General features: G+C 42.1%; 1 protein-coding gene and 1 pseudogene across 2 annotated transcripts in view; both read left to right on the forward strand.

Annotated features, from left to right (window-relative positions):
• Positions 1-13,580, forward strand: part of LOC311034145 (uncharacterized protein) — a 41,216-nt gene extending 27,636 nt beyond the window's left edge. The window contains exons 12-17 of the mRNA XM_084041892.1: positions 4,672-4,786; positions 8,831-8,906; positions 10,636-10,716; positions 11,904-12,019; positions 12,858-13,040; positions 13,277-13,580. Of these exons, the coding sequence (XP_083898018.1) occupies positions 4,672-4,786; positions 8,831-8,906; positions 10,636-10,716; positions 11,904-12,019; positions 12,858-13,040; positions 13,277-13,444 (739 nt within the window). The 3' untranslated portion in view covers positions 13,445-13,580. The remainder of the gene's footprint in view (positions 1-4,671; positions 4,787-8,830; positions 8,907-10,635; positions 10,717-11,903; positions 12,020-12,857; positions 13,041-13,276) is intronic.
• A 4,381-nt stretch (positions 13,581-17,961) lies between these two features.
• The window catches only part of LOC311034146 (protein furry homolog-like), a 29,009-nt pseudogene continuing 20,827 nt past the window's right edge, over positions 17,962-26,143 (forward strand). The window contains exons 1-11 of the transcript in view: positions 17,962-17,967; positions 18,595-18,603; positions 21,253-21,356; positions 21,613-21,721; positions 21,842-21,928; positions 22,610-22,781; positions 23,303-23,435; positions 23,522-23,629; positions 24,290-24,353; positions 24,771-24,947; positions 25,516-25,602. The product of the transcript in view is annotated as a protein furry homolog-like (transcript). The remainder of the gene's footprint in view (positions 17,968-18,594; positions 18,604-21,252; positions 21,357-21,612; positions 21,722-21,841; positions 21,929-22,609; positions 22,782-23,302; positions 23,436-23,521; positions 23,630-24,289; positions 24,354-24,770; positions 24,948-25,515; positions 25,603-26,143) is intronic.

Raw genomic sequence — 26,143 nt, forward strand, 5'->3', positions numbered from 1 at the left:
ATTGTGTACAGAATGCTATATAGATAGATGCTAGGCTCATTGTGTACAGAATGTTATATAGATAGATGCTAGGTTCATTGTGTACAGAATGTTATATAGATAGATGCTAGGTTCATTGTGTACAGAATGCTATAGACAGTAGATAGATGCTAGGTTCATTGTGTACAGAATGTTATTTAGATAGATGCTAGGTTCATTGTGTACAGAATGTTATAATAATAATAATAATACCTGGGATTTATATAGCGCTTTTCTGAGTACTCAAAGTCACTTTACAAAACTAAACTAAGTGGAACACAAGCAAAACAAAACAACTTTAATGAGAAAATACAGAGATTAAAAAGTTAAAAGGCTACAAAAGGCCAGGGAATAAAACAAAAGTTGAGACTAGGGTGGTAGGAGATCAGTTAGGTGGGGAAAGCAGTTCTGAAGAGGTGGGTTTTGAGGGAGGTTTTGAACACGGCAAGGGTGGGGGCGGCTTTGATGTGAGGTGGGAGTGGGTTCCAGAGGGTGGGTGCTGCAACGGAGAATGCCCTATCACCCCAGGTGTGCTTCGTTTTTTTGGTGGGGAATGTGAGGAGGTTGGCATCGCTGGATCTGAGGGAGCGGGTGGGGACATGGTTGTGAAGGAGGCTTTGTAGGTGGTGATGAGGATTTTGAAATTGATTCTGTGTTTGACCGGGAGCCAGTGGAGGTCACGGAGGACTGGTGTGATGTGGTCTCTGGATATATAGATAGATGCTAGGCTCATTGTGTACAGAATGTTATATAGATAGATGCTAGGCTCATTGTGTACAGAATGTTAAATAGATAGATGCTAGGTTCATTGTGTAGAGAATGCTATAGACAGTAGATAGATCTGTTTAGACAGATGCTATGGAACACTGATGTATAAAATGATGAACAGAAGGACACATCTTCTTTCTATCCCAAATACATATTTCATCCCTCTCTCTCTCTCTCTCTCTCTCTCTCTCTCTCTCTCTCTCTCTCTCTCTCTCTCTCTCTCTCTCTCTCTCTCTCTCTCTCTGTGTCTCTCTCTCTGTGTCTCTCTCTCTCTCTCTCTCTCTCTCTCTCTCTCTCTCTCTCCATCACATCCACCTTTTCGTTGCTCTTAAATATGTAATGAATCCTATTTGAGTCTAAACACTGGTACAGCCTGTCCTCTCCTCTTTTACTGTCTGTCTGTCTGTCTGTCTGTCTGTCTGTCTGTCTGTCTGTCTGTCTGTCTGTCTGTCTGTTTCTCTCTCTCTCTCTCTCTCTCTCTCTCTCTCTCTCTCTCTCTCTCAGGTCAGTGATGTAGAGTTGGGGGTCGTGTGTAAACTGAGCTTCACATTATACTCTATTATATTATATATAAGTATATACTCTATTATATCTATAATATACTCTATTATATTATATATAAGTATATACTCTATTATATCTATAATATACTCTATTATATCTATAATATACTCTATTATTGGGGCGGTGTAGCCGCCCCCTATAAGTGAGTTTTGGACACCGACCAAAACATTTGTGTACCCCCTAACCCTTCCATTGTTAATGCAAATCGATACTTTTTTCATATCAGCCAATCACATTACAGCTAGTGTCATCACCACTAACTGTAATGTGATTGGCTGACTTTGCAAATTCAGGACTGTGATTGGCTAGCGAAACACATGACACATGTGCAGCCCTATGAATAGCAGTAAGGACTTTAAAAAAAGTCATTTATCCTTTTTTTTAAAGTGAGTCATGTTGTGATGACCACACACCGCCCACTTCACACTGGGTGTGATTTTATTATATATAAGTAAATACTCTATTATTGGGCGGTGTAACCGCCCCTATAAGTGAGGTTGGCCACCACAGTACACCCCTAATCCTGCACCGTGATTGGCCACCCATCGAACACCCCTAACCCCTGCAAATTTGCATAGAATTTGCAGGGGTTAGGGGTGTTCACTGTGATGTGGTCATCACTGTGATGACCGCATCATGTCATCATGTCTATTCAGCACTGTGATAGGCTAGCGAGACACATGACACATGTGCAGTCCTATAAATAGGATTATGCACTTAAAAAAAAACACATTTAGGTTTTTTTTCATGGGTCTGTGATGACCACCACACCGCCCACTTCACACTGGGTGTGATTTTATTATATATACTCTATTATATCTATATATACTCTATTATATTATATATAAGTATATACTCTATTATATCTATATATACTCTATTATATTATATATAAGTATATACTCTATTATATCTCATAATATATTATATCTCTGTTGTCGGGCAGAATCCAAAATATTAACCTTTCAGAAAATGAAAAAGAATAACACAATACTGCCTCATCAAAGTTGGTGACTTAATACATCTTTCTTTCTTTCTTTCTTTCTTTCTTTCTTTCCTTGCTGCTCTCCTGGACACAGAGAAAGGTAAACAGCTACTGTGTCTTCATCTGTGATCGTTGTGTCAGGTCTGTGATCGTTGTGTCAGGTCGGCTATCTGTTGTCCAGTATGGTCTTCTGGAAAATAACTTGTCTGTAAACACCGACTGCGGAGGTTCCAAGCTTGGTCGATGAAGTGTATCGTCAAGCTCATATATGGATGTGTCGTTCGGCTCGACCACATATCTGTTGTTGTAGCGTAGAACATTCCCGTGTGTATCTCCTCCTCCACTTTGGCCCGGCACTCATCATATAAACCAGGTAACACGACTTTATTGATGTGTTTTCGGCTGGGCATTTCGTATCTAGGATCGAGTGTTTGCACCAACTCACAAAACCCCCGTTTCTCGACCGTGTAGATTGGAGCCATATCTTTACAGATGTGCTTGGCAACAGCAGTAGTTATGTCCTTCCATCTGCGGGAGGTATGGCTATATGGTGTGCCACGGGTAAACGCCTGTTGCAAAGTCTGCGTCTGGAGTTGTTTCTTCTTCTTAACATCAACGTTACTCGACCCGGCTTTTGCTGCTTTTTCTCATTGACTCTCTCTGTACTCTTTGTCATGATTCTTTCTCAGGTGATAAAATAAGTTAGTCGTGTTGGAGTCCGTGGTTGGGATCGGGCAGCTACTTTACAAACTACTGTGGTCTGATCCATGTCGGTCTTTTTAAATCCAAACCACATCCATGCGACAGAAGTTCCCCCTCTTTTAGGTACAAGCTCCTCGGTTTGTGTTGGCTGGTCATCTTGTTGATCCTCTTGTTGTTGTTGTGAATTAGTAATGTTACCCTGGTCTGCTACGTCTTCCTCCATGGTTGTTTTGTTTGTTTTAGCAGCGTGCCTCCCTGGGCATGCCGTATGTCGCGTCGGTGACGTAAATACTGCCGTAAAGCATGTTTTGCGACATTTTGCGATATAAGCGATAGAGCTTCCTATTAAACGATAGACATTTTCTACCGTCCAGACGATACATATCGACATATCGCCCAGCCCTAACACACACACACACACACACACACACACACACACACACACACACACACACACACACACGCGCGCGCACACCCACGCATGCACGCAGACAGACAGACAGACAGACAGACAGACAGACAGACAGACAGTGTTATCGACAGAGACACACAATTAAGCAGAGGAGACGGACTGGATAATGGACTCATTAACACACTGTCTCACCCTCTCATTACAGACAGACAGACAGACACATATTCATAAATAACTAGAAAAAGTGCTCCTCGGAGCACAAGTCTCCGCCAGGTCAGGTAGGTTATTATGGCCTCCTGGTGGCGCTATAATAGGCCAATGGGAAAAGGCTGCCATTTATTCCTAGGCCGTGCACAGCAATCGGATACTGCATGCATGATTTCAGAAATTGTGTTCTAAAAATGTGTTTTGCTAAATTTGACCTGCTGGTGGCGCTATAACAGGCCAAAACATTTGTTTTACATAAGTCTAACTCCTGGTGGCGCTATAAAAGGCAAATGTGAAAAATGCAGGGCAAAGGTTTTTCCTTGGCCTCTAGAGAGTGTGCATACAAAGTTTTACACTGATCAGTTCAGTTATAGGTAAAAACACGAATCGTTCTGTTACAGCGCCACCATGAGGCTGATTTGAACATTTTCAAATGGCATTTCTTCCTCGGCCTAATGGGAATGTGTGTGCAAAATTTCACGGAAATTGCATGCTGTGTTCATGATTTGAGGCATTTTGTTCGAAACGGAGTAGTCCTGCAAACTTGGAAAGACAATTTTTGCCAATCAGGATGGAATATGAAAATTCTGAAATGAGCCGTTTCTTTTAATGACTATAGAGATACTGTGTACCGATTTGAGGGATTTTTGGCCAAAATCTGTAGGAATACTGTTCAAAAATGTGTTTTGCACAAATCGGCCTCCTGGTGGCGCTATAAAAGGACCATGTGAAGATTTTGGAGCAGAGGTTCTGCTCTGGCATCCAGGGACTGTGTGTGCACAGTTTCGCTGCGATCAAGCCAACGGTGCCAGAGATTAGCTGTCCACAAAATGATTGTGGTGTATGTGGTGCTGTATGTGGTGTATGTATGTATTGTGCTCATTACATATTATGTATGTATATTAAACTCTGTTTCTCTGAATTTCACGTTTTTGTCAACTTGGTGAAAGCCAGTTCAACTGTGTGTGTGTGTGTGTGTGTGTGTGTGTGTGTGTGTGTGTGTGTGTCTCCTCAGGGACTTTGCCTATGTAGCCAGAGATAAGAACACGCGTGTGTTGAAGTGTCACGTGTTCAGATGTGACACGCCTGCAGCCGCCATCGCTACCAGTCTGCATCACATCTGTTCCCAGGTGGGTGACCCCTGACCCTAACCCATCCAACAACCCCATTAACACATTCTCTGCCAGGTATTAATTCATCCACGTTTTTACATTATTTTGTCGAACCACTGAGACCCACAGACGCCACGATGTGAACACGATGTGAACACTATGTGAACACGATGTGAACACGATGTGAACACGATGTGATCCACTGAGACGCCACCATGTGAACACGATCACGATGTGGCTCGTTTTCACACAAAACCCCAAACGTCTGGGAGAATAAATCACAGCTAGATGTGTTTTTTTCTTATCAGAATCAGAATCAGATTTATTGTCACATCACAGGTTTTACAAGGTAAAAAAGTGGGTGAAATTCGTTTTTGTACATCGTTCCCATTTCCATAGAAAGAAGAGGGGGCGGAGGAAGAAGAGGGGGGGGGGGGGTGGGGGGCAAGCGGGAAGGAGGTCAGACAAGAGAACAACAGAAGGCCAAACAAGTTATCTACATATTTACGTACCTAAGTACCTGAGATAAAGAAACAGACTAAGGTGCCTGAGCATAGCAGCAATGTATGTATACTGTGCATGATATACTTATGGACGTTGAGGTGGTTAGAGAAAAAAAAGAGCACAATAAAAATACAAAAAAAAGTCAGTGCGTTATACATGGGATTAAGGTGCAAAAGGTCAGTGCGTGTCCACCTAGGGTGGACTGACCCTGGTATAATCCACAAAAAAAGCTCCATGAGGGAGAGCAACAAAAAAAAAAGTAATTTGTACCTGTTGTAGTCCACAGGTATGTCCGAGGGGGGAGCTAAGTCCAAGTCATTTGTCCCTGGTATAATCCAGGAAGAGACAGAAAAAAAGTCTGCAACCAGCTGGACAGTACCTCCTGTTGTCAGGCTGTTGAACAAGGCTCATGCCTGCATTAAAACTATACCAGAACCTGGTAGTGGAACTCTTGATACTGCGGTAGGACCCCTTGCCCCGCTGCGGTCGTTGTAGGGTTTTGAACAGTTTGTGACTTGGGTGGTACATGTCCTTGATGATGCGCTTGGCTTTGACCACGCACCGCTTTTTGTACAGATCCTGGAGCGCTGGGAGCTCGTCTCTCATTATTCGCTCTGCAGATCGCACTACTCGCTGTAGGCTGATCTTTTCTCGGGCAGTGCAGTTCCCATACCAGGCCGTGACACAGCCTGTTAGGACACCTTCAACCGAGCTGTTGTAATACAGCCTGAGGATGCGCTGTCCTACTCCGAGCTTCTTCAGGCGGCGGAGCCAGTACAGTCGCTGCTGTGCCTTTTTCTTCACATGTGTGGTGTGCGTCTCCCATTTTAGGTCCTCCTCGATGTGTACTCCGAGGAATTTCAACTCGCTGACCCTTTCCACTGCAGCACCGTCGATGAGGATGGGCGCATGGTCTCTCCGCGGCCTCCTGAAGTCCACGATCAGTTCTTTGGTCTTGTCGACGTTAAGAGTGCGGTTGTTCTCCCGGCACCAGAGTGCCAGTGATTTGATCTCCTCTCTGTAGTCAGACTCGTCGTTGTTGACGATTCGGCCTATCACTGTCGTGTCGTCCGCATACTTTATGATGGTGTTGGACACATGTGTTGCTGTGCAGTCATACGTGTACAGGGAGTAGAGGAGAGGGCTCAGCACGCATCCCTGGGGTGCGCCGGTGTTGAGGGTCAGGGGGTCAGATGTGATGCTGCCCATTCTCACCACCTGATGTCGGTTGGACAAGAAGTCCTGTATCCAGTCGCACATGCTTGGGTGTAGCCCTAGGTCTCTGAGCTTTTTGTCAAGTATTGCTGGGACAATGGTGTTGAATGCTGAGCTGTAGTCCACGAACATATTTCGTGGACTACATACTAGCACACGTACATATTTGTCCTTCAGCAGCTTGTTGTCCATGTGCACGGTGAGAACGGTGTGGAGAGCCATGGCAATAGCGTCGTCGGTGGATCTGTTTTTGCGGTATGCATACTGCCATGGGTCCAGTGAGGCAGGTAGCGTGAAGCCGATGTATTCCCTCACCAGTTTCTCGAAGCACTTGCTTCACACACTTGGCTTAGGTATGACTTTGGACAAAATGCTCAACTGCATTGCAGTGCAATTCACAGCATAAGTTGGATGTAAAAAGGTCTTAACCTATCGTCATGCCTTTTGACAGTCATGTTATAACTACTGTATAAGTGTTCAGTATAAGCAACCGTTCATCTGGTACTGTAGGCACCATGCTTTGTCAAGGATAGCTTGCATAAAATGTTGATGCACTTTCTCAATTTTAGACCATAAAATCCAATCCAAGCCAAACAAGTGTGCTTTACAATGGGAATGGGGGTTGTCTGTTAAAATAAAATACTGTAAACACAACCCGAGCACTACCAAGTTGATCAGGGTGAGAGCGACAGGTCTCCAGTCATTCAGGCATGTCAGTCTGGCCTTTTTGATATTATTCCCTGCAGCGTTCTTAAACATCCCCCAGTCAGTCTGGTAGAAGCAGGATTTTAGCATAGCGTCTGTGTCCTCAGACCAGATTCGGATCTCCTTCTCAACGACCGGCTCCCTTTTTAGCCTCTGTTTGTAGGCAGGTAGCAGCTGGATGGCGTAGTGGTGAGAGCTTCTTAGTGGTGGGCGGTGGAGAGCTTTGTATCCATCTTTGAAGGGCGTGTAGCAGTGGTCAAGAATATTATCATCACGGGTACTGCAGGTGACATGCTGGTGGAATTTGGGAAAGACCTTTTTTAAGTCTGTCCGGTTGAAGTCGGCTAGACAGATGACTGTGCAGTCCGGGTGACGATTCTCTTGTGCACTGAATGTAAACAATGGCTACAATCACAATGCTAAAGTCACGTGGTAGGTAGAGCGGACGGCAGGCTATGATTAAAAGTTCAAGGTCTGGTGAGCAGTGGCTATCAAGGATTTTAACATCTTTGCTCCAGTTGTTGTTAGTCAAGGCACAAACTCCCCCTCCACGTTGCTTACCGCTCAGTGCAGGGTCTCTGTCTTTCCTATACGCGGTTTAGCCAGGAGGAGGAGTGATGGAAAAGTCAGATGCTAACTCCGTTAGCCACGTCTCCGTTAGCACAACAATGGATGTCTTCCTAGTCTCTGTGTTGAACTTAACGCACGCTAGTAAATCGTCCATAGTGGTCATTGTTCTTGATTCACACAGAGATCTCACGTTCGCCAGCAGGATTGAAGGCAGTGCAGGTTTATATTCACGCTTTTTCGCTCTTACGAGGAGTCCCGCTCTTGTCCCGTGTCGGCCCGGTCTTCTCCGTCCGCCGTTTCCATGTTATTGTCCCAGCCGAAGACAAAGGAACAAAGGGAAGCTCACCCCCCACAAATCCGTGTGGAGGGTTTTTGGCAAAAAAGTCCGGAATTCTGTGTGCAATCGCTTTTCTGATGTCCAGAAGTGCTTGTCTATCATAGCCCCTTAGGTACGGTCCCGCTCCTTAGACACCCGACGGTGTGGAAAAAAAAGAGAAGGCTAAAAAATACTAAAAAGAAGGAAAAACGTTGCGATGCCTCGGAGCGTGCACGAACGCAGCCCTCCGCCATGGCGCGCCCAGTGTGAGACATGGGAGTGGATGGACTGACTTCTTTTGGGATGATTTCATTTCACAAAATGGGCCTTAAATGTTGTAATGTGTTCTTAGCAGAAATACTGCTGAAGGAATCACATTTAATATATATTCATGCTGTAGTGATTATCTCTCTCTCTCTCTCTCGTCTGTCTGTCTGTCTGTCTGTCTGTCTGTGTCTGTCTCTCTCTCTCTCTCTCTCTCTCTCTCTCGTCTGTCTGTCTGTCTGTCTGTGTGTGTGTGTGTGTCTCTCTCTCTCTCTCTCTCGCCTGTCTGTCTGTCTATCTGTCTGTCTGTGTGTCTCTCTCTCTCTCTCTCTCTCTCTCTCTCTCTCTCTCTCTCTCTCGTCTGTCTGTCTGTCTGTCTGTCTGTCTGTCTGTCTGTCTGTCTGTCTCTCTCTCTCGTCTGTCTGTCTGTCTGTCTGTCTGTCTGTCTGTCTGTCTGTCTGTCTGTCTCTCTCTCTCTCTCTCTCTAGATTATGTCAGAAAGGAAGGTCATCAAGGCTGCAGTTGGCAGCTCATCCCAGACCAGCTCTGATGTCCCTCTGCAAGGTACACACACACGCACACGCACACACACACACACACACACACACACACACACACACACACACACACACACACACACACACACACACACACACAGAGAGAGAGCAACACATAGACCCTGAAAACATGTTCATGTGTTTTCACTCCATCATTCCGTCTGAAAGCTTTCTCAGTGCAGCCGTCTTTTCTGAGATGAGGGCGTGGCCATAATGGGACTCTTTGGCGATTGGTTCATACTGTATCATCCCCATTGGGCCGGTCAAACCTTTAATGCTTCAGCATCACCAGACCCTGAAGCGTGGGTGGAGCCAGGCTAAGTAGGCCAGCCCCCCCCCCAAACATAGAAAACATTTGTAAAATATCATAACCACAATAACTCAAATATAATCATACTAAGAAAGAAATCATTGTTTTTAGCAACTGGCAATGGGCCTGGTCTTCAAGTTACACAAGGAAACAGGAATATCTCTCTCTCTCTCTCTCTCTCTCTCTCTCTCTCTCTCTCTCTCTCTCTCGTCACATTGAAACAAGTTATAGCTACAATGTCCATTCACATTGTAACAAGTTATAGCTACAATGTCCATTCACATTGTAACAAGTTATAGCTACAATGTCCATTCACATTGTAACAAGTTATAGCTACAATGTCCATTCACATTGTAACAAGCAGGGGCGGATTTAAGAAGTTAGGGGCTCCAAGCAAAGCTCTGGTTCGGGGCCTCCTCGCACGTGTGCTATGCGTTGCGCGTGCGCAAAAATATGTTTTTGGGGGCCCCCCCTGCCTCGAGGGTCCAAGCAAGTGCTTGGTATGCCTAGTGCAAATATCCGCCCCTGGTAACAAGTTATAGCTACAATGTCCATTCACATTGTAACAAGTTATAGCTACAATGTCCATTCACATTGTAACAAGTTATAGCTACAATGTCCATTCACATTGTAACAAGTTATAGCTACAATGTCCATTCACATTGTAACAAGTTATAGCTACAATGTCCATTCACATTGTAACAAGTTATAGCTACAATGTCCATTCACATTGTTACAAGTTATAGCTATAATGTCCATTCACATTGCAACAAGTTATAGCTACAATGTCCATTCACATTGTTACAAGTTATAGCTATAATGTCCATTCACATTGCAACAAGTTATAGCTACAATGTCCATTCACATTGTTACAAGTTATAGCTACAATGTCCATTCACATTGTTACAAGTTATAGCTATAATGTCCATTCACATTGTTACAAGTTATAGCTATAATGTCCATTCACATTGTTACAAGTTATAGCTATAATGTCCATTCACATTGTTACAAGTTATAGCTATAATGTCCAGTCACATTGTAACAAGTTGGTTCAGGGTTAGGCTTAACCCTAACCCTAACCCTAAAGTGACAGTGAGGTTAACCCTAACCCTAAAGTGACAGTGAGGTTAACCCTAACCCTAAAGTGACAGTGAGGTTAACCCTAACCCTAAAGTGACAGTGAGGTTAACCCTAACCCTAAAGTGACAGTGAGTGTATGGTTAGGGTTAGGCTTAACCCTAAAGTGACAGTGAACTTAACCTTAACCCTAAAGTGACAGTGAGTGTAGGGTTAGGGCTAGGCTTAACCCTAAAGTGACAGTGAGTGTAGGGTTAGGGTTATGGTTATTCAACCCTAGTCTACAGTGGCCCTATGAGTTGGTTCATTGTGTGCATATAATATGTGTTTATGTGGTTGTGTGTTACAGAGTTCCCCATGCCAAAGACAGAGTTGGTTCAGAAGTTCCATGTGTTGTACCTGGGGGTGACCTCTGTCTGTCGACCCATAGGTCAGTGACCTGTGAACTTTAACCTCTGTCCCTCGGCCTGTAGATTAGAATAGCCTTGATGTTAAAGGTTAAAGGTCCAGTGAAATGATATTGTCGGTTATTTTATATTGAAGTTTCAGTCTGAAACGTCGTCTCAACCTGGTCTCAACCAATCAGAAAGTCCCATCCCTTCAGGCTATGGGACGCTGGAATCTTATTCACTGCAGCGGGTTCAGCAGAGCTGCTGTTTGTTTACAAGAGAGAGAGAGTTTGCTGCTATGTGGCTTATTTATAACCTATAATGTTTTCAGATTGATTGATTGATTGATTGAATATTTTATTAGGCAAAAAGTGTAAAACAGCACAGTTACATTTAAAATACTTTGTCTAACAGGTCTGTTCATGAATGTCCTTGCGGTCTTGTTTCCAATGAGGGCCTTGGTATTCAATTCATAGACATATATAGTGGCACCACAGTTCAAATATCAATACAAATAATACAGAAAAAGATAACACTATGTACAACAAAAAATAAAAACATTTAAAAAACGGGGAAAACAATGTACAAGAACAGGGGAACGTCTGTCTAATGGGAAAATGGTACTACCTCCTCTTTTGGCCTCCTGAAAGGTCAGTTTTTAAGGCTGTTTTATATGAGCCCAGCGAACTGCATTTTTTGAGGGATGGGGTTAGACTATTCCAATCCTGGGTGGCAGTGCTGTAGAAGGAACATTTTCCCATGTTTCTTTTATGGGTGGGTGGTACCAAAGTGTTGTGACTGTGGGGGTCCTGAGGGCCTGAGGGTTGTCAAAAGAGGAAACTCTGCCCATAAATCTGGTTCTCCGGTTTACTCTTTTGACCACCTTTGTTGCCATGATTTCACCTGTCAGGTATAGTCAAGAATAATAGTGTCATTGACTTTGACCTCATTCATTACACACACACACACACACACACACACACACACACACACACACACACACACACACACACACACACACACACACACACACACACACACACACACACACACACAGTGAAAAACGCGTCTTTCAACTTTTTTCAAGTTAATGAATGAATGACTTTTTGGTTAATGCCATAGGACACAATCTCATTCTGTGTGTGTGTGTGTGTGTGTGTGTGTGTGTGTGTGTGTGTGTGTGTGTGTGTGTGTGTGTGTGTGTGTGTGTGTGTGTGTGTGTGTGTAGGTATGGACATCATTAATGGAGCCATAGAGAGCCTGCTGTCTTCTTCAGGGAAAGAGGAAGCGACTCCTGTCATCCTGAACGTGGCTGATGCTACTGTGGCTGTGGTTAAAGACAAGGTACCTAACCATAGTAACAATAATAATAACTAGAAAAAGTGCTCCTCGGAGCACAGGTCTCCGCCAGGTCAGGTACGTTAGTGTGGCCTCCTGGTGGCGCTATAATAGGCCAATGTGAAAAGGGTGGCATTTATTCTTAGGTCTTTCACGGCAATCAGACACTGCATTCATGATTTGAGGCATTTTGTTCCAAAAATGTGTTTTGCTAAATTAGACCTGCTGGTGGCGCTATAACAGGCCAATGTGAAAAGGGTGGCATTTCTTCTTCGGCCTAGTGGGAATGTGTGTGTGAAATTTCACGGAAATCGCAAGCTGTGTTCATGATTTGAGGCATTTTGTTCAAAACGGACCAATCCTGCACATTTTGGAAGCGAACCTTGGCCAATGAGGATGGAATATGGGAAATGGGACAGATCCGTGTTGATCACATGACTGTAGAGATACTGTGTACCGATTTGCGTGACGTTTGGACAAAATCTGTAGGAGTAATGTAAAAAAAATGGGTTTTGCACAAATCGGCCTCCAGGTGGCGCTATAACAGGCCCATGTTTAAGATTTGAGGCAGAGGTTCTGAATTGGCATCCAGGGAGTGTGTGTGCACAGTTTCGCAGCGACCGGGCCAACGGTGCCAGAGATTAGCTGGTAACACACAGACAGGACACACACACACACACGGACACACGGACGGACGGAGGGTAAAACATACTCTCTCGCCATGCCTTCGGCCTGGCGGAGACAATAATAATAATAATAACTACTTTGGCTGTAGTTAAAGACAAGGTGTGTAATAATAATAATAAAAACAGTATACATATACTGTACACCATGTTGTTTACAGGAAGAGGAACAGGAAGTAGTGGTGGAGTGTCGCGTGCGTTTCCTGTCCTTCATGGGGGTGGGGCGGGACGTTCACACCTTCGCCTTCGTCATGGACGCCGGGAACCAACACTTCACCTGTCATGTGTTCTACTGTGAGCCCAACGCTGGAGCTGTTAGTGAGGCTCTGCAAGCTGCCTGTGTGGTGAGTTACACACTAACACACACACACACACACACACACACACACACACACACACACACACACACACACACACACACACACACACACACACACACACACACACACACACACACAAACACACACACACGGGCCTGTGGTGAGTGTAACCATAAGGAGGTTTTGATGAGTCACTGCGTAGACTAGTTTATTAATAAATGAATAAATTAAGTCATTAAATATCTTCCTCTTCCTCACAGCTGCGGTATCAGAAGTGTCTGGTGGCCCGCCCCCCTGGAGGCTCCGCCTCCTCGCAGCGCCCTGGCCCCTCCCCCTCGGTGACGCGGCGCGTGACGAGCAGCGTGAAGCGCGGCGTGCTGTCACTCATAGACACTCTGAAACCACGGAGACAGGAAACCAAACAATGACCGTAACCACGGAAACGCACACAAACTGCCACCTAGCGTCACCACGCCCACTCGCTATGTCGCCACGGCAACAACAACACCTATCGACCAATCAACGATTGTACATACATGTTAACCACACCCACTGACTGCAGCCCAGGATGACCAATAGAGATGAACGACCAATTAGGGTTGAGAAGACGGAATTGCCTGAAGACCAATAAGGGGGGAGGATTCCCTCTTAGGCTAGCGGTTAAGATGTTTGGCTTCAGGATGCCGGGTTCAAATCCTAGGTGTTACACAGACATTGTTGACCGTTGCTGTCAACTGGTGTCACTGGTTGTTGGAACTGGTTAGAACTGGACTGAATGGATAGAGACTAACAGGTGCCTACAATTTCACGCCCACAATTTTGAGACAGCGCCACTGCTGGGGGTTAGGCAGAACGTTGTACTGCAGCTGTCAATAAAATCCAGGCATCGTAAAATAGCATCATTTCTCTGGTTGATGAGGCTGAGGCTGTAGAGATTTGTCTTTTTTGTGTTCTAATAAAGAGTCCCATATATACATATCTGTCAGCTCAATATACAACCCACAATATACACTATAATATAGTCCATTAGTGTGTCAAAAGAGCTAGCATCGCTCCTTTGTTTATTCAAATCAATATGTTCTCCAGTTCATGTTGGATTATTTTAAAAGTAGAAGCTAAACTACAGTTGAGTTACGTGGCTTCAATGGGCTGGCCTGCAGTACACCGTTCTGCCTTACCCTGAGTGGTGGCGCTGTGTCAAAAGTGGGCGTGACATTGTACACGCCCGTGTGTCTCTATTACAAATCAATACAGGAAGTAAACAAAGCAACATCCTGTGAATTGATTTGTATTTTAATGTATCTTTAACACCTTCATCACCACAGCCTGATGGTAGCATCATCTCACTGACAAACCAATAGAAATGTCCCAAACATCAGATCTACAAGCTCACAACAACGCGACGCATCTGTTGTGAGCTTATAGATCGGCTATTCTCTGCTGTGCCACACCCAACGTGAGTCTCACTGACGAGCCAATCAGAATGTTTTTTTTTTGTAAAAAGACACAGAGATTGACAGGAGAACTGGCCAATCACCATCCTCCCCCAACCCTGAAATGGATGTGACAAACAGGAAATGACAAAAAGGAAATGACAAACAGGAAATGACAAACAGGAAATGACAAAGAGGAAATGGACGAATGGAACACCCTAACGAGGTGTACAGTATGTAAATGAATAAGTAAATGAGGTAGGTTAATGTATGACTATGTAAATGAGGTAGGTTACAGTATGAATATGTAAATTAGGTGGTTTACAGTATGAATATGTAAATGAAGGAAGTATCGTTAATGGGAAAAATCTTACTGTTGCATGTTACCTGGAGGGGACGTGAATTAACATGTTATATACATATATATATGTATATGTATATATATATATATATATATATATATGTATATATATATGTATATATATATATATATATATATATATATATACATATACATATATATATATATATACATATATATATATATATATATACATACATATATATATACATATATATATATATATATATACATATATATATATATATATATATATATACATATATATATACATATATATATATATATGTATATATATATATATATATATATATATATATATATATATATATATATATATATATATACATATATATATACATATATATATATATATATATATATATATGTATATATATATATATATATATATATATATATATATATATATATATATACATATATGTATATATATACATATATGTATATATATACATATATATATATATATACATATATATATATATATATATATATATATATATATATATATATATATATACATATATATATATATATATATATACATATATATATATATATATATATATATATGTATATATATATGTATATATATATGTATATATATATATATATATATATATATATATATATGTATACGTATATATATATATATATGTATACGTATATATATATATATATGTATATATATATATATATACACACGCACACACGCGCGCGCACACACACACACACACACACACACACACACACACACACACACACACACACACACACACACACACACACACACACACACACACACACACACACACACACACACACAAACAAGTTGACCGTAAATCATTAAATTGTGTTCTGCACTCATCTAGACCCCATGTTAATTGTCATGTAATCTGTTACATTACATGTAATCTGTTACATTACATATAATGTGAGATAAATAAAAGCATTAAGACAATAAATGTCATTTTATTTCTAGTGATGAGTTATTTATGAAATGTTACATCTTTCATTTACAGACATAACCTGTGTCAAAAGTGGGCGTGACATTGTACACGCCTGTGTGTCTCTATTACAAATCAATACAGGAAGTAAACAAAGCAACATCCTGTGAATTGATTTGTATTTTAATGTATCTTTAACACCTTCATCACCACAGCCTGATGGTAGCATCATCTCACTGACAAACCAATAGAAATGTCACACACACGCACACACACATAAATAATGACCATCCCTGGGGCAATATACTGTACGTTTTACAGAAACCTGCTAGAGACTGAATATATATTTTTTGCGATGGGCATGTTTACTTGATTTGGATGTCAGTATTCAGTCAACATATAGAGAAATCACATTTTTATGTTTTGTAAAAAAGAAAAATATTATTTATATATGTATATATATTTTTTAGTTACCAGTTATTTTCACCTTTTTTCTTCCAGTTTTGTCGTTTTGCCAATGAACCCTCCCCACACATTTCTGTGTTGCCAATGCTGTTGTACCGTACTGACTCACCTGCCAGTGAGGAGCCCCCACCGGGAGGACGTAGTGCCGCCGTTCTACTCTTCCTTTTCAACACCCACCTCTGACAGGTGCCGCCCCCCTCCCTCCCGAACACGGACAGTGTGTTCGTATAGATGTGCGTCCAAGCCAGATGCCCCGTGGTGGATTCAAACCCCTTAGACTTCACAGTGGTCGACTTTTGCCCTGTGCCACCCGGGTGCCACTGAAGTTTACTTTTTTTTTTGGGGGGGGGGGGTGGGAGGCAGTGATGTAACTGCAGAAAAGGTTTATAAATAAAAAGAACGTTCAGTGTTTTCTGTTTACATCAGTCGATCTAATGTTACAGGCAGAATGTTGACCAGGCATAACTATATATGCAAATAACTCATTTAGCAACTAAAGCACACATTTAATAAAATAAAAAGTACAATGTTTACCTCTGTGAATGATGTAAGTATAAATTATTGAGGACAATTTTGAAATACTCAAGTTGATTAAAAATACCTCAAAATTGCATTGAAGTAAAGTACTTGAGATACTTTCCACCACTGGGAACAATAAATAGTCCAGATTAGATCTACTCTTCCATCCTCCTTTTTTCTGTTCATATATCCATTCAGTGACATACAGGACTAGTATACAAAGAGTTTGTTAAACATTTGTATTTATTTATACTTTTTGTATTCATGTCAACAACAAAGACAAACACTAATGTGAATACACTTTTCCACATAAAACCCACAAACTAGTTTTGGGTGACCGACACATTGAAACTCCCAGTTAAAATGTCTGTCAACTGAACATCTTAAATGTCTGTCAACTGAACATCTATCTTAAATGTCTGTCAACTGAACATCTATCTTAAATGTCTGTCAACTGAACATCTATCTTAAATGTCTGTCAACTGAACATCTTAAATGTCTGTCAACTGAACAGTGTGTAGTAGCCAGGATATTACTGAAAAATACTTGATATGCTCGATTAAAGCTTCAGTATATCAGATGACTATTGACTACATAAGACGCGAACAAGTCATGTTTCTTTGCATTTTAAAACGTGGAGAGAGTGACTGCACGTCTGACAATATGGAACACAGGGAGATAGAAAACTATTTTAATATATACGTTCAAGATGAGCAGAGAATAACTTCACCCCTGAATCAGTTCCAGTGTGTCTATTACAGGACTGGTAAATAGTGTTAATTTAACTCTGAACCCACGAGGGGCTTAAACACAGTTCAGATTATATAGTGCCTGCTATTCAGATGGGAGGGGAGAGACATGACGTAAACATGAATGTAGAAAATATTACATTTTATGTGATGGTATTTACTAAACCATCTGTGGTTCTAATACCATAGTTTGTAGTATGATGGGGGTCAGAACCTGTTGTCTTTTAGCAGACCTACGTTGTCTAGTAGTGGAAAGAACTCATTGCCGACGCATTCATAAAGCTACTTGTCTTTATTTACTCACCATATAACATCTGCAATAAAGGATTATCTTATCTATCTTATCTTATCTTGTGTCAATTAATTAGCATTTCATTTCTACACAAAGGAAAATGCTAACATATGCCAATTCAGTATTCCATGACATACATTCATAGTTTGGTATGAAGGATGAAGGTAAAGTAGGCTCAATACGAACAAATGCAGAGAAACTCAGTTCTTAAAGACAGAGGTCATAGTTCATAAAGACTCAGGTCATAGTTCATAAAAACAGAGGTCATGGTGGACAAACAGGTTCTCAAGTAGATTAAGAGTGACACTGAAATCTGTCTGTCTTGGATGAATATATATTGCTCTTATTTTGTTTATTCTAACAAGAGTCAAGACAATAGTTGAATCAGTATTTGAATGTATAAACAGATATATTTAGGCTTCATGGTTTGAGTTCCACCCTTAAACCTTTGTGTGGAGATATCATTTTACATATTAACCTAATACTTCACAAGAGCTTGTAGATCTGCTATTTCCGCCGAATGTTTGCACATTTCCATTTCAGTGCTATAAATCATTCACCAGTGCACCACTGGAGATGGTTATGGGACAGCTCATTGCTTACACTGTCCTGAGGAGGGTTCAGCATTTATTCAATGTATTCATTTATACAGCTGTTTTACAAAAGCTCTCACTTTCTTACAATGTTGGTGTTATAGCTCCTCCTGCAGGTCACAAAAATACATAGACTTGTCACTTTACACAGGAGTTTTTGTGTACGGAACTGATCTTCTGTAGTGTGTTTGTTGTCAGGAGGACACAGTTAGGTGTAACACCTCGTCCCTTTGAAGAGGAGCTGCGGGAGGAACGTGTGTTTGTTGTTAAAGTTTAAAACGTCTAAAACAACGAGGTATGTTTATTTAAGCTGTTGTTAAAGTTTAAAACGTCTAAAACAACGAGGTATGTTTATTTAAGCTGTGTTTGTCTTTGTGTTCATGAGTTTTACGTGTGTTGTACAAATATACATGTTTACGTTATGTGTGCGTGTTGTGAGAGCTTGTTTACAGTTGGACGTTGGATTGAGGCTGATGTTAGAATGGTGTTTAATAGAGATGTTAAATACATGTGAGTAAAGGAACAACCAGTGAGTTGTTTAACCAGGAGGCAGTGATGGTGATGTGGGAGTAATGGTGGGATAAAGACATAGCATTATAGAAAGCCTAAAGACTATCGTAGATGTGTTTTATCCATTTTGAGAGTCCTAGCGACCACCCTCCCAGTGTGCCCTGGAATATCACCAGTAAAGCCTGTATTTCTCTGAACATGTACAAATGCAAAATATAAGGTACTTTCCCGCTTGCCCCAAATGTTAACTAGGTGTCCGGAGCGTTTTTTTAATGTATTAATCCATATTTTGCTATAAAGAAGTGTTTTAATCCCGTCTGTGGCCGAACGCCATTTCTTCCCCCTCGTTTACTTCCTGTTTACATTGAGTGTAATTCCGATTTTCACCGGATGCGCCCCGTCACTATTGCCCATTGGGAACTTCCGACAGAATCGGCCACAGACGGCATTAAAACACTTCTTAATTGAAACATATGGACTAATACATTACACAAACACGCCGGACCCCTAGTTAACATTTGGGGAAAGCACCTTATATTTTCTATTGTACATGTTCAGAGAAATACAGGCTTTACTGGTGACATTCCAGGTTAAACTGAGGGGGTGGAGCTAAGACTCTAATAGATATGAAAGTAAAAGTCAGACTGGATAAAACACATAGGATAGTCTTGCTCTAAGGCTAATAAAGACACATGTAGAGAGTTTGATATTAAAGTAGACCCCATCACCCCATAATCAACGTCTGCTTGAATATATTTCCTCCTCATTCATTATTTGATCACCTGGTTAGTGCTGATGCTGCTTACATCATGGTTAGATAATACTACTACTGTACTACTAATACAGGATAAATACTCCAGAAACACAATCAGAACAATGCTTATTGCTAAGTGTGTTTGTACATGTCAGGTATTTGTCTCCATGAGGTTGATGCATTGAAAGGAAGTTTACACAGACGGTAGTAGCATACAGCAGTGGTTCTCAAACTTTTTCATGTCAAATTGACACTTATTAGCCCGCGGACCCCCATTTGAAAAGATATGCCAGGGACCCCCATAAGAGAAAGCTTTTTACGGCTCTAGCAGTGATTCTCAACCATTTTAATTTCAAGGACCCCCAGTTTGACATGCATTAGGGCTACGGACCCACATTTAATGGCATTTATATGCCTGGGACCCCAATTTATATTGTAAAATCAATGCTAGATTTAACTCTCAGAGTTACAGACCCATAAGGGTCCATTTGGTTCCTACCCATCATTTAGCTGGGGACCCCCTGGAACCCCCTGGGGGTCCCCGGACCCCACTTTGAGAACCATGGGCATACAGTACATATACCATAATATACTTGTGTAAATGAAATGATTGCACACATACATTTAATTTCATATTCAGTCCACATACATACACTTGGTGGAGGGGATTTGTGTGAAGGGGACCTCTGTACAGTAGCTTTACTGTAGTAATTATTCTTCATTGACTGTGAGCTTGTAGATCTGCTGTTTTTTTTGATATTTGGAAAAACATTTAAATTATTTTTATGTAATGGCATGCCCACAGCACTGTAACATTGATGCTGCTATGTATAATATTATGTATTCTTCTATAGATAGCAGCTAATATTACACTACCATGTACTATGTTATGTTGCAGTGATGTATATAGTCTGTATACATTTATACTATACTATCAATGGTATGTGTGTAGCAGTGATGTGTATATAGTCTGTATTCTTCCATAGATATCACTGTAATATTAAAGGTAGGGTAAAAGTGATATTTTTTGGTCCTTCCTATTGCATCATATTACAGAGTCAAATCGAACAATGCCCCTGAAATCCAGGGAAGGAGGACAAAGATTTCCCACAATAGTTTCTGCTGAAATGAATAGGCTAATATGTTATTAAATTACACTTTCAGGGCCAGGTCCTGGCTTAAAAAATTGCATTACTTTAAGATGAAGTAATGCCACCCACTCTTCACACACAGAATAATTGTAATAAAATGCCCCCAGGTTTTTACACAGAGGGAACAAAAATGCACCCTTCTAAATTTTCGTAACTTTTCTACACTACCCTAAGGTCACGAAAATCATGCGTCAATGCCCAAAACAAGCATTTAAATAAACCAGAAGTTTAGTTATTAACAGATTGTGGGGAGTTCAGTCATCCATCAGTGACTCAAATGTCTCCTACACTGCGGCTGAAAACTAGTTATTGTGGTGACCATGATCAGCTGCTCCGGAAGACATGCAACTGACTACATCAGACCTATTTAATGTCACAGGTGAGTAATAATGTCCAGCTGTAATATGTCGAGGTTCTTAATCTTGTGTCTCTGATCGGCAGAACAAAGATCCCAAGATGTCCCGTGTGGCGCTGGAGTCGCTCTACAGACTGCTGTGGGTCTACATCATCAGAATCAAGTGTGAGAGCAACACGGTCACGCAGAGGTCAGTGTTTACTAGCGCAACGCGCCCTGGTGCTTCATTTAAGCAATAAGCACCGTCATGTGACGTTGTCACACACTCGAAAATTGTCAATCTACAAGGTCACAACGCATCGCAACGCATGGTGAGCTTGTAGATTGGCAATTAATTGCCATGCGACACCGTCGTACGATGTAGAAATCAGGCTTCATGTATCAGATACTATGGAAAGGATGTGATTGTTCACCATTGAACACATCGTTCTCTCCTTGTTTCGCAGTCGATTACTCAGCATCGTTTCAGCACTTTTCCCCAAAGGTTCTCGCAGCGTGGTTCCCCGGGACACGCCACTCAATATCTTCGTCAAGATCATCCAATTCATAGCTCAGGTACAGTAGGACGCCCATTTTCTTGTCTCTTAACCAACGTACCTGGATTGTGAACAGCTGAGGCTTAAAACTAAGGATGAACTAAAATGATCGCTGGTCTGTTCACATGTCCTCGCTCAGGAACGGCTGGACTTTGCTATGAAGGAGATTATTTACGACCTGCTGTGCGTGGGCAAATCTCACAAGACCTTCACCATCAACCCAGAGGTAAAATCAGTAAAGATTGAATATACATCACTTTCGCTCTCTCACTATCTCTCTCTCTCTATCTCTCTCTCTCTGTGCTATTTGTGCTGACACAACAAAACGATAAGGGAATAAAGATGCACCCCTCCAAGCAAAAGATTTGACAGGATAGTTCAGGATCATTTCTCATTTGTTGATGGATTTTTCATCAGTGAAATTAGCGCTGCTCTTGGCCTCTGGGTGGCGCAGGGGTAAAGTTCCTGTAAACCAGTGTGGAGAGTAGGGGTTTGACTCCTCCACAGGGCATCCGGCATTGGCTGGGCATTCCAATTCCAATGAGCGCAATTGTCCGTGTTTGTGGTGGGAAGCCAGGCAGGGAGGGGGATATCTGTCACTGGACTAGCGACTCCTACAGGTTTGTGTCTGCTGTTCAGCAAGGAAGCGGAACTGGGAACTCCACACGAGTTATGCCCTCCCAGTGAAACTCTGCTCTGTCAGGTGAAAAGAAGCAGCTGGCGACGTCACATGTATTGGAAGATTGTGGTTGTTTACACCCTTCCCAAGACCAAACAGTAGTTGTCAACAGAGACTACATGAGTGATTTGGCATAACGACTAAACTGCGACTGTTCTCTCAGTGAGAGGTCTTGTCCGAGTCTATTATCCCCTCTCACTGTCCGTCTGCCCTTTTGTGTGTCCTCAGCGGATGAACATCGGCCTGCGTGCCTTCCTGGTGATTGCAGACAGCCTGCAGCAGAAGGATGGAGAGCCCCCCATGCCGACCACAGGGGTCATCATGCCGTCTGGGAACACCCTGCGAGTCAAAAAGATCTTCCTCAACACCACCCTCACAGACGAAGAGGCCAAGGTCATAGGTAGGCCTTAGTGCTGGGCGACATGGAATACAATCTATGTGCATAGCAGTCCATTTGTATGCTCTCTGAGTTACGAATGGATAAATGAACACTTTTTGGCTTCTGCTGTGTTAACACATTGACCGCCAAGACCGTAGTCCTACAGGCCGTTAAATCCAACCGTTAACCGCCGTACCCGTAGTCCTGTTTCCGTCTTTTGTCCCGCCTCCGTTTCCTGTCTAGCGATCAACTTTGGAAGCGGTTATCTCAGCTTGTTGTTTTGCTCTCCGCATCCCCCACTGTAACGTTCTCCAAAATGGAGGGTCGGATCGCGTCGCGGTCTTCGGTGTTTTGTAATGTCGGATACCATGTTTGTGTCGAACCAAATGAACGCGGATTTTAAACGGATTTAGCGGGGGCTATGGTGGAATCAAAAAAACAAAAAAGGACAATAAAAGCTTGGCAGTGGTAAGTGCATTATGAGATTAGACCTTGGCGGTGGATGTGTTAATGTAATGAAATGTATTAAATTCAATTTGCAGGCATGTCGCTGTACTACCCACAAGTGAGGAAAGCCTTAGATAACATCCTTCGTCACCTGGACAAGGAGGTGGGGCGGTCCATGAGCATGACCAACGTGCAGATGTCCAACAAGGAGCCAGAGGACATGATCACGTACGTTACCTTCTACCATGCTTGAACTGTCTCGTTCCCAGGGCTCGTAATCCATAATAATCCATAATCCATTTGACGTGTTCCAGGGGTGAGAGAAAGCCGAAGATCGATCTGTTCCGGACGTGCGTGGCGGCCATCCCCAGACTGATCCCGGACGGCATGAGCAGACAAGACCTCATAGAGCTTCTGGCCAAGTAAGAACCCCTTCCTCTCTCCCCCTCCTTTTATGCCAGGGGTTGCCAAATGTGTTCAGCTCGATACCCAAAAGAGGAATTTGGTGTCTCCCCTGGGACCCAAATGTACAAAAATACATTATGAATGAGTCGGAATAAGTCCTATTTCAAAAATAGTGATAATAGTGGCTCACGTGTGTTTTTCTTTCATTTCTGAAATCTTGAAAGAAAATGTTAGTTTATTTTATTATTACAATTTCTGACAAATTAGATTTTGTTTTCTTTAAGCTATATCTGAAAATCTGTTGGAAAAACTTTTGGATAAAATGAAAATGCACTGGAGTTTAACAGTCTACACATTCCTGGACCACTGGCCCTATTAACACTTCATGTGCGATTTTGTCACTGTGGAAACCTTATTATGTCCAAAAGCGTTACTTTTCAGTAAATAGAAAAAATAATCTGTGTTCTAATTATTATATTAGTTATATATTAGTAAAACACAAAAATAACAGATCTACAAGCACACATGTCACATCGCAATGTGTTGTGAGCTTGTAGATAAGCTATTTTTGTGACTTTTGTGTGACACTGTTGTATGGCGAAGTAGGGCATTCACTTATGAAATGGAGTTGGGTGGATTTTCTAGGGCTGTGGTTTTCAAAATGTTTGTGCCCCAAGGCACAGCAAAGGGCAAGTCAAAATCTCAAGGCACACCTGTGCACACCTGTGCAAAATAGCCTCTGTAACATATGGTATCATTCTTATCACTCTGTAAATGCTTTTTATCTATTAATGGCAAATACAAAGTTTAACCACTTAACCACTTGAACCCTAGTGTCCCTATTCTGGGAGCAAACATTCAGTGAAGATAGCAAATCTAGAAGCTCGCAAGTTGTGAGCTTGTTGAACGTTTTTACAAGCTTATAAATATAATAATTCTCCGAAATAGGGATGCCAAGTTGAAAGTACTGATATAATAAAATAAAAAGATAATTCATTACTTTTTGTATACTTGCAAAAATTATGTGTGGTTGTCACAAAATCTCAAGGCACCGCTGGACTGGTCTCACCGCACACCGCTTGGGAGCTGCTTGGTACTAGGCTCTGTGTTTTAGGCTTTTGGTTTTGCTGTGTTAAGTCTACGCTCTTGTTCCACCAGGCGCCAGGCAGCGGCCAGTCTCTGTCCCTGGAGCGTACGCCTCTGCTGAACGTGCTGCATGTGGTGGAGGGCCTGGCACTGGTGGTGCTGTGCAGCTGCCGGCCCGCCACCCGCAGGCTGGCCGTCAACGTCCTCAAAGAGGTCCGCGCCCTGCACACAGCGCTGGGCCTCGCCAAGGTAAACACAAGCTGTGTCAGGTTTAACTGTGAATAACTGCTTTTAATGGTATGTTTTGTTGTATTTGTAACTGTACTTTTTCTGACCTTTTTGAATCTCACCCCTGACAAATGACAGAAATGTAGGGTAAGTGTTTTTTTTTTGTTGTTAAAATAAGTGAGGAGTCTATAACAGGAGTCTCTCCAGCTCTCCAGATTGTATCCAATCAGGATAGAGAACTCACACAGGATACGGATTAAAGAAGTGATGACACAAAGAAATGTGCAGACAAAATTTAAACTGGAACACTATAAAACTGAAGCTGATAAATGGGTACTTTCTCCTTATTGGCTGAAGTTTGGCCACCCACCTGAGAATGTTTCTGTTTATTAAAGAGATGGAGAGACAGGGAGACCCCTGTTACTGAACAAACACTCTATACAGCAATGATTACTATCAGAAGTGCATTAACCTTTTAGCAACACTTTTGTGTTGCTAAAAATATCACTTCCTCTACCTTTAAAACAATAACTAAATTGTGTGGAATCTCTTGCAACATGTACTTAATGCCTGTCTGTTCATCTTCCAGGGGGATGAGGAGTTGGCCATCGACGTCATGGACAGATTAAGTGCATCGGTGCTGGAGAGCTTCATCCATCTCACAGGAGCTGACCAGGTAAAAAAAAAAAACACACACACACACACACACACACACACACACACTACACGAGTGGTTCTCAAAGTGTGGTCCGGGGACCCCCAGAGGTGTGTGTGTGTGTGTGTGTGTGTGTGTGTGTGTGTGTGTGTTCCACCAGTGCTTTTGTGTAGTTTGAGGGGCTCAGGAAATAATCATGTCACCTAGTGTCTTTAAGACGTGCCTTGATAAGGCTTTTAGATCCTGTTTGCCAATTGTTCCCTCCTTTAAAATAGGTCACTTGGCACAGAGGTGACAGGTTGCCGCAGCCCTTAAATTTTTTAACAACTTCACTACATTTTTAAAGCTGCAATCCTCGCGTTTTATGTCTGTCGGCTCCCTCTCCCGATGGAGAGAGGTAACTGCAACGATGTGCAGGGGTCTAGTCTAACAAAGGGTCCTCAGAATTGCTACAGGGGGGCTGCCAAATCTTTGTGTGATAGGGAACGCTCTTTTTTTTTTGTTCTACATTAACCACTTGAACCATAGCATCCTTTTTCTGAGGGGAAAATTAGCCAAACAT

Source organism: Gymnoscopelus microlampas (genome assembly GCF_963454915.1).
Source record: "Gymnoscopelus microlampas genome assembly, chromosome: 18".
In the NCBI taxonomy this organism is placed as follows: Eukaryota; Metazoa; Chordata; class Actinopteri; order Myctophiformes; family Myctophidae; genus Gymnoscopelus; species Gymnoscopelus microlampas.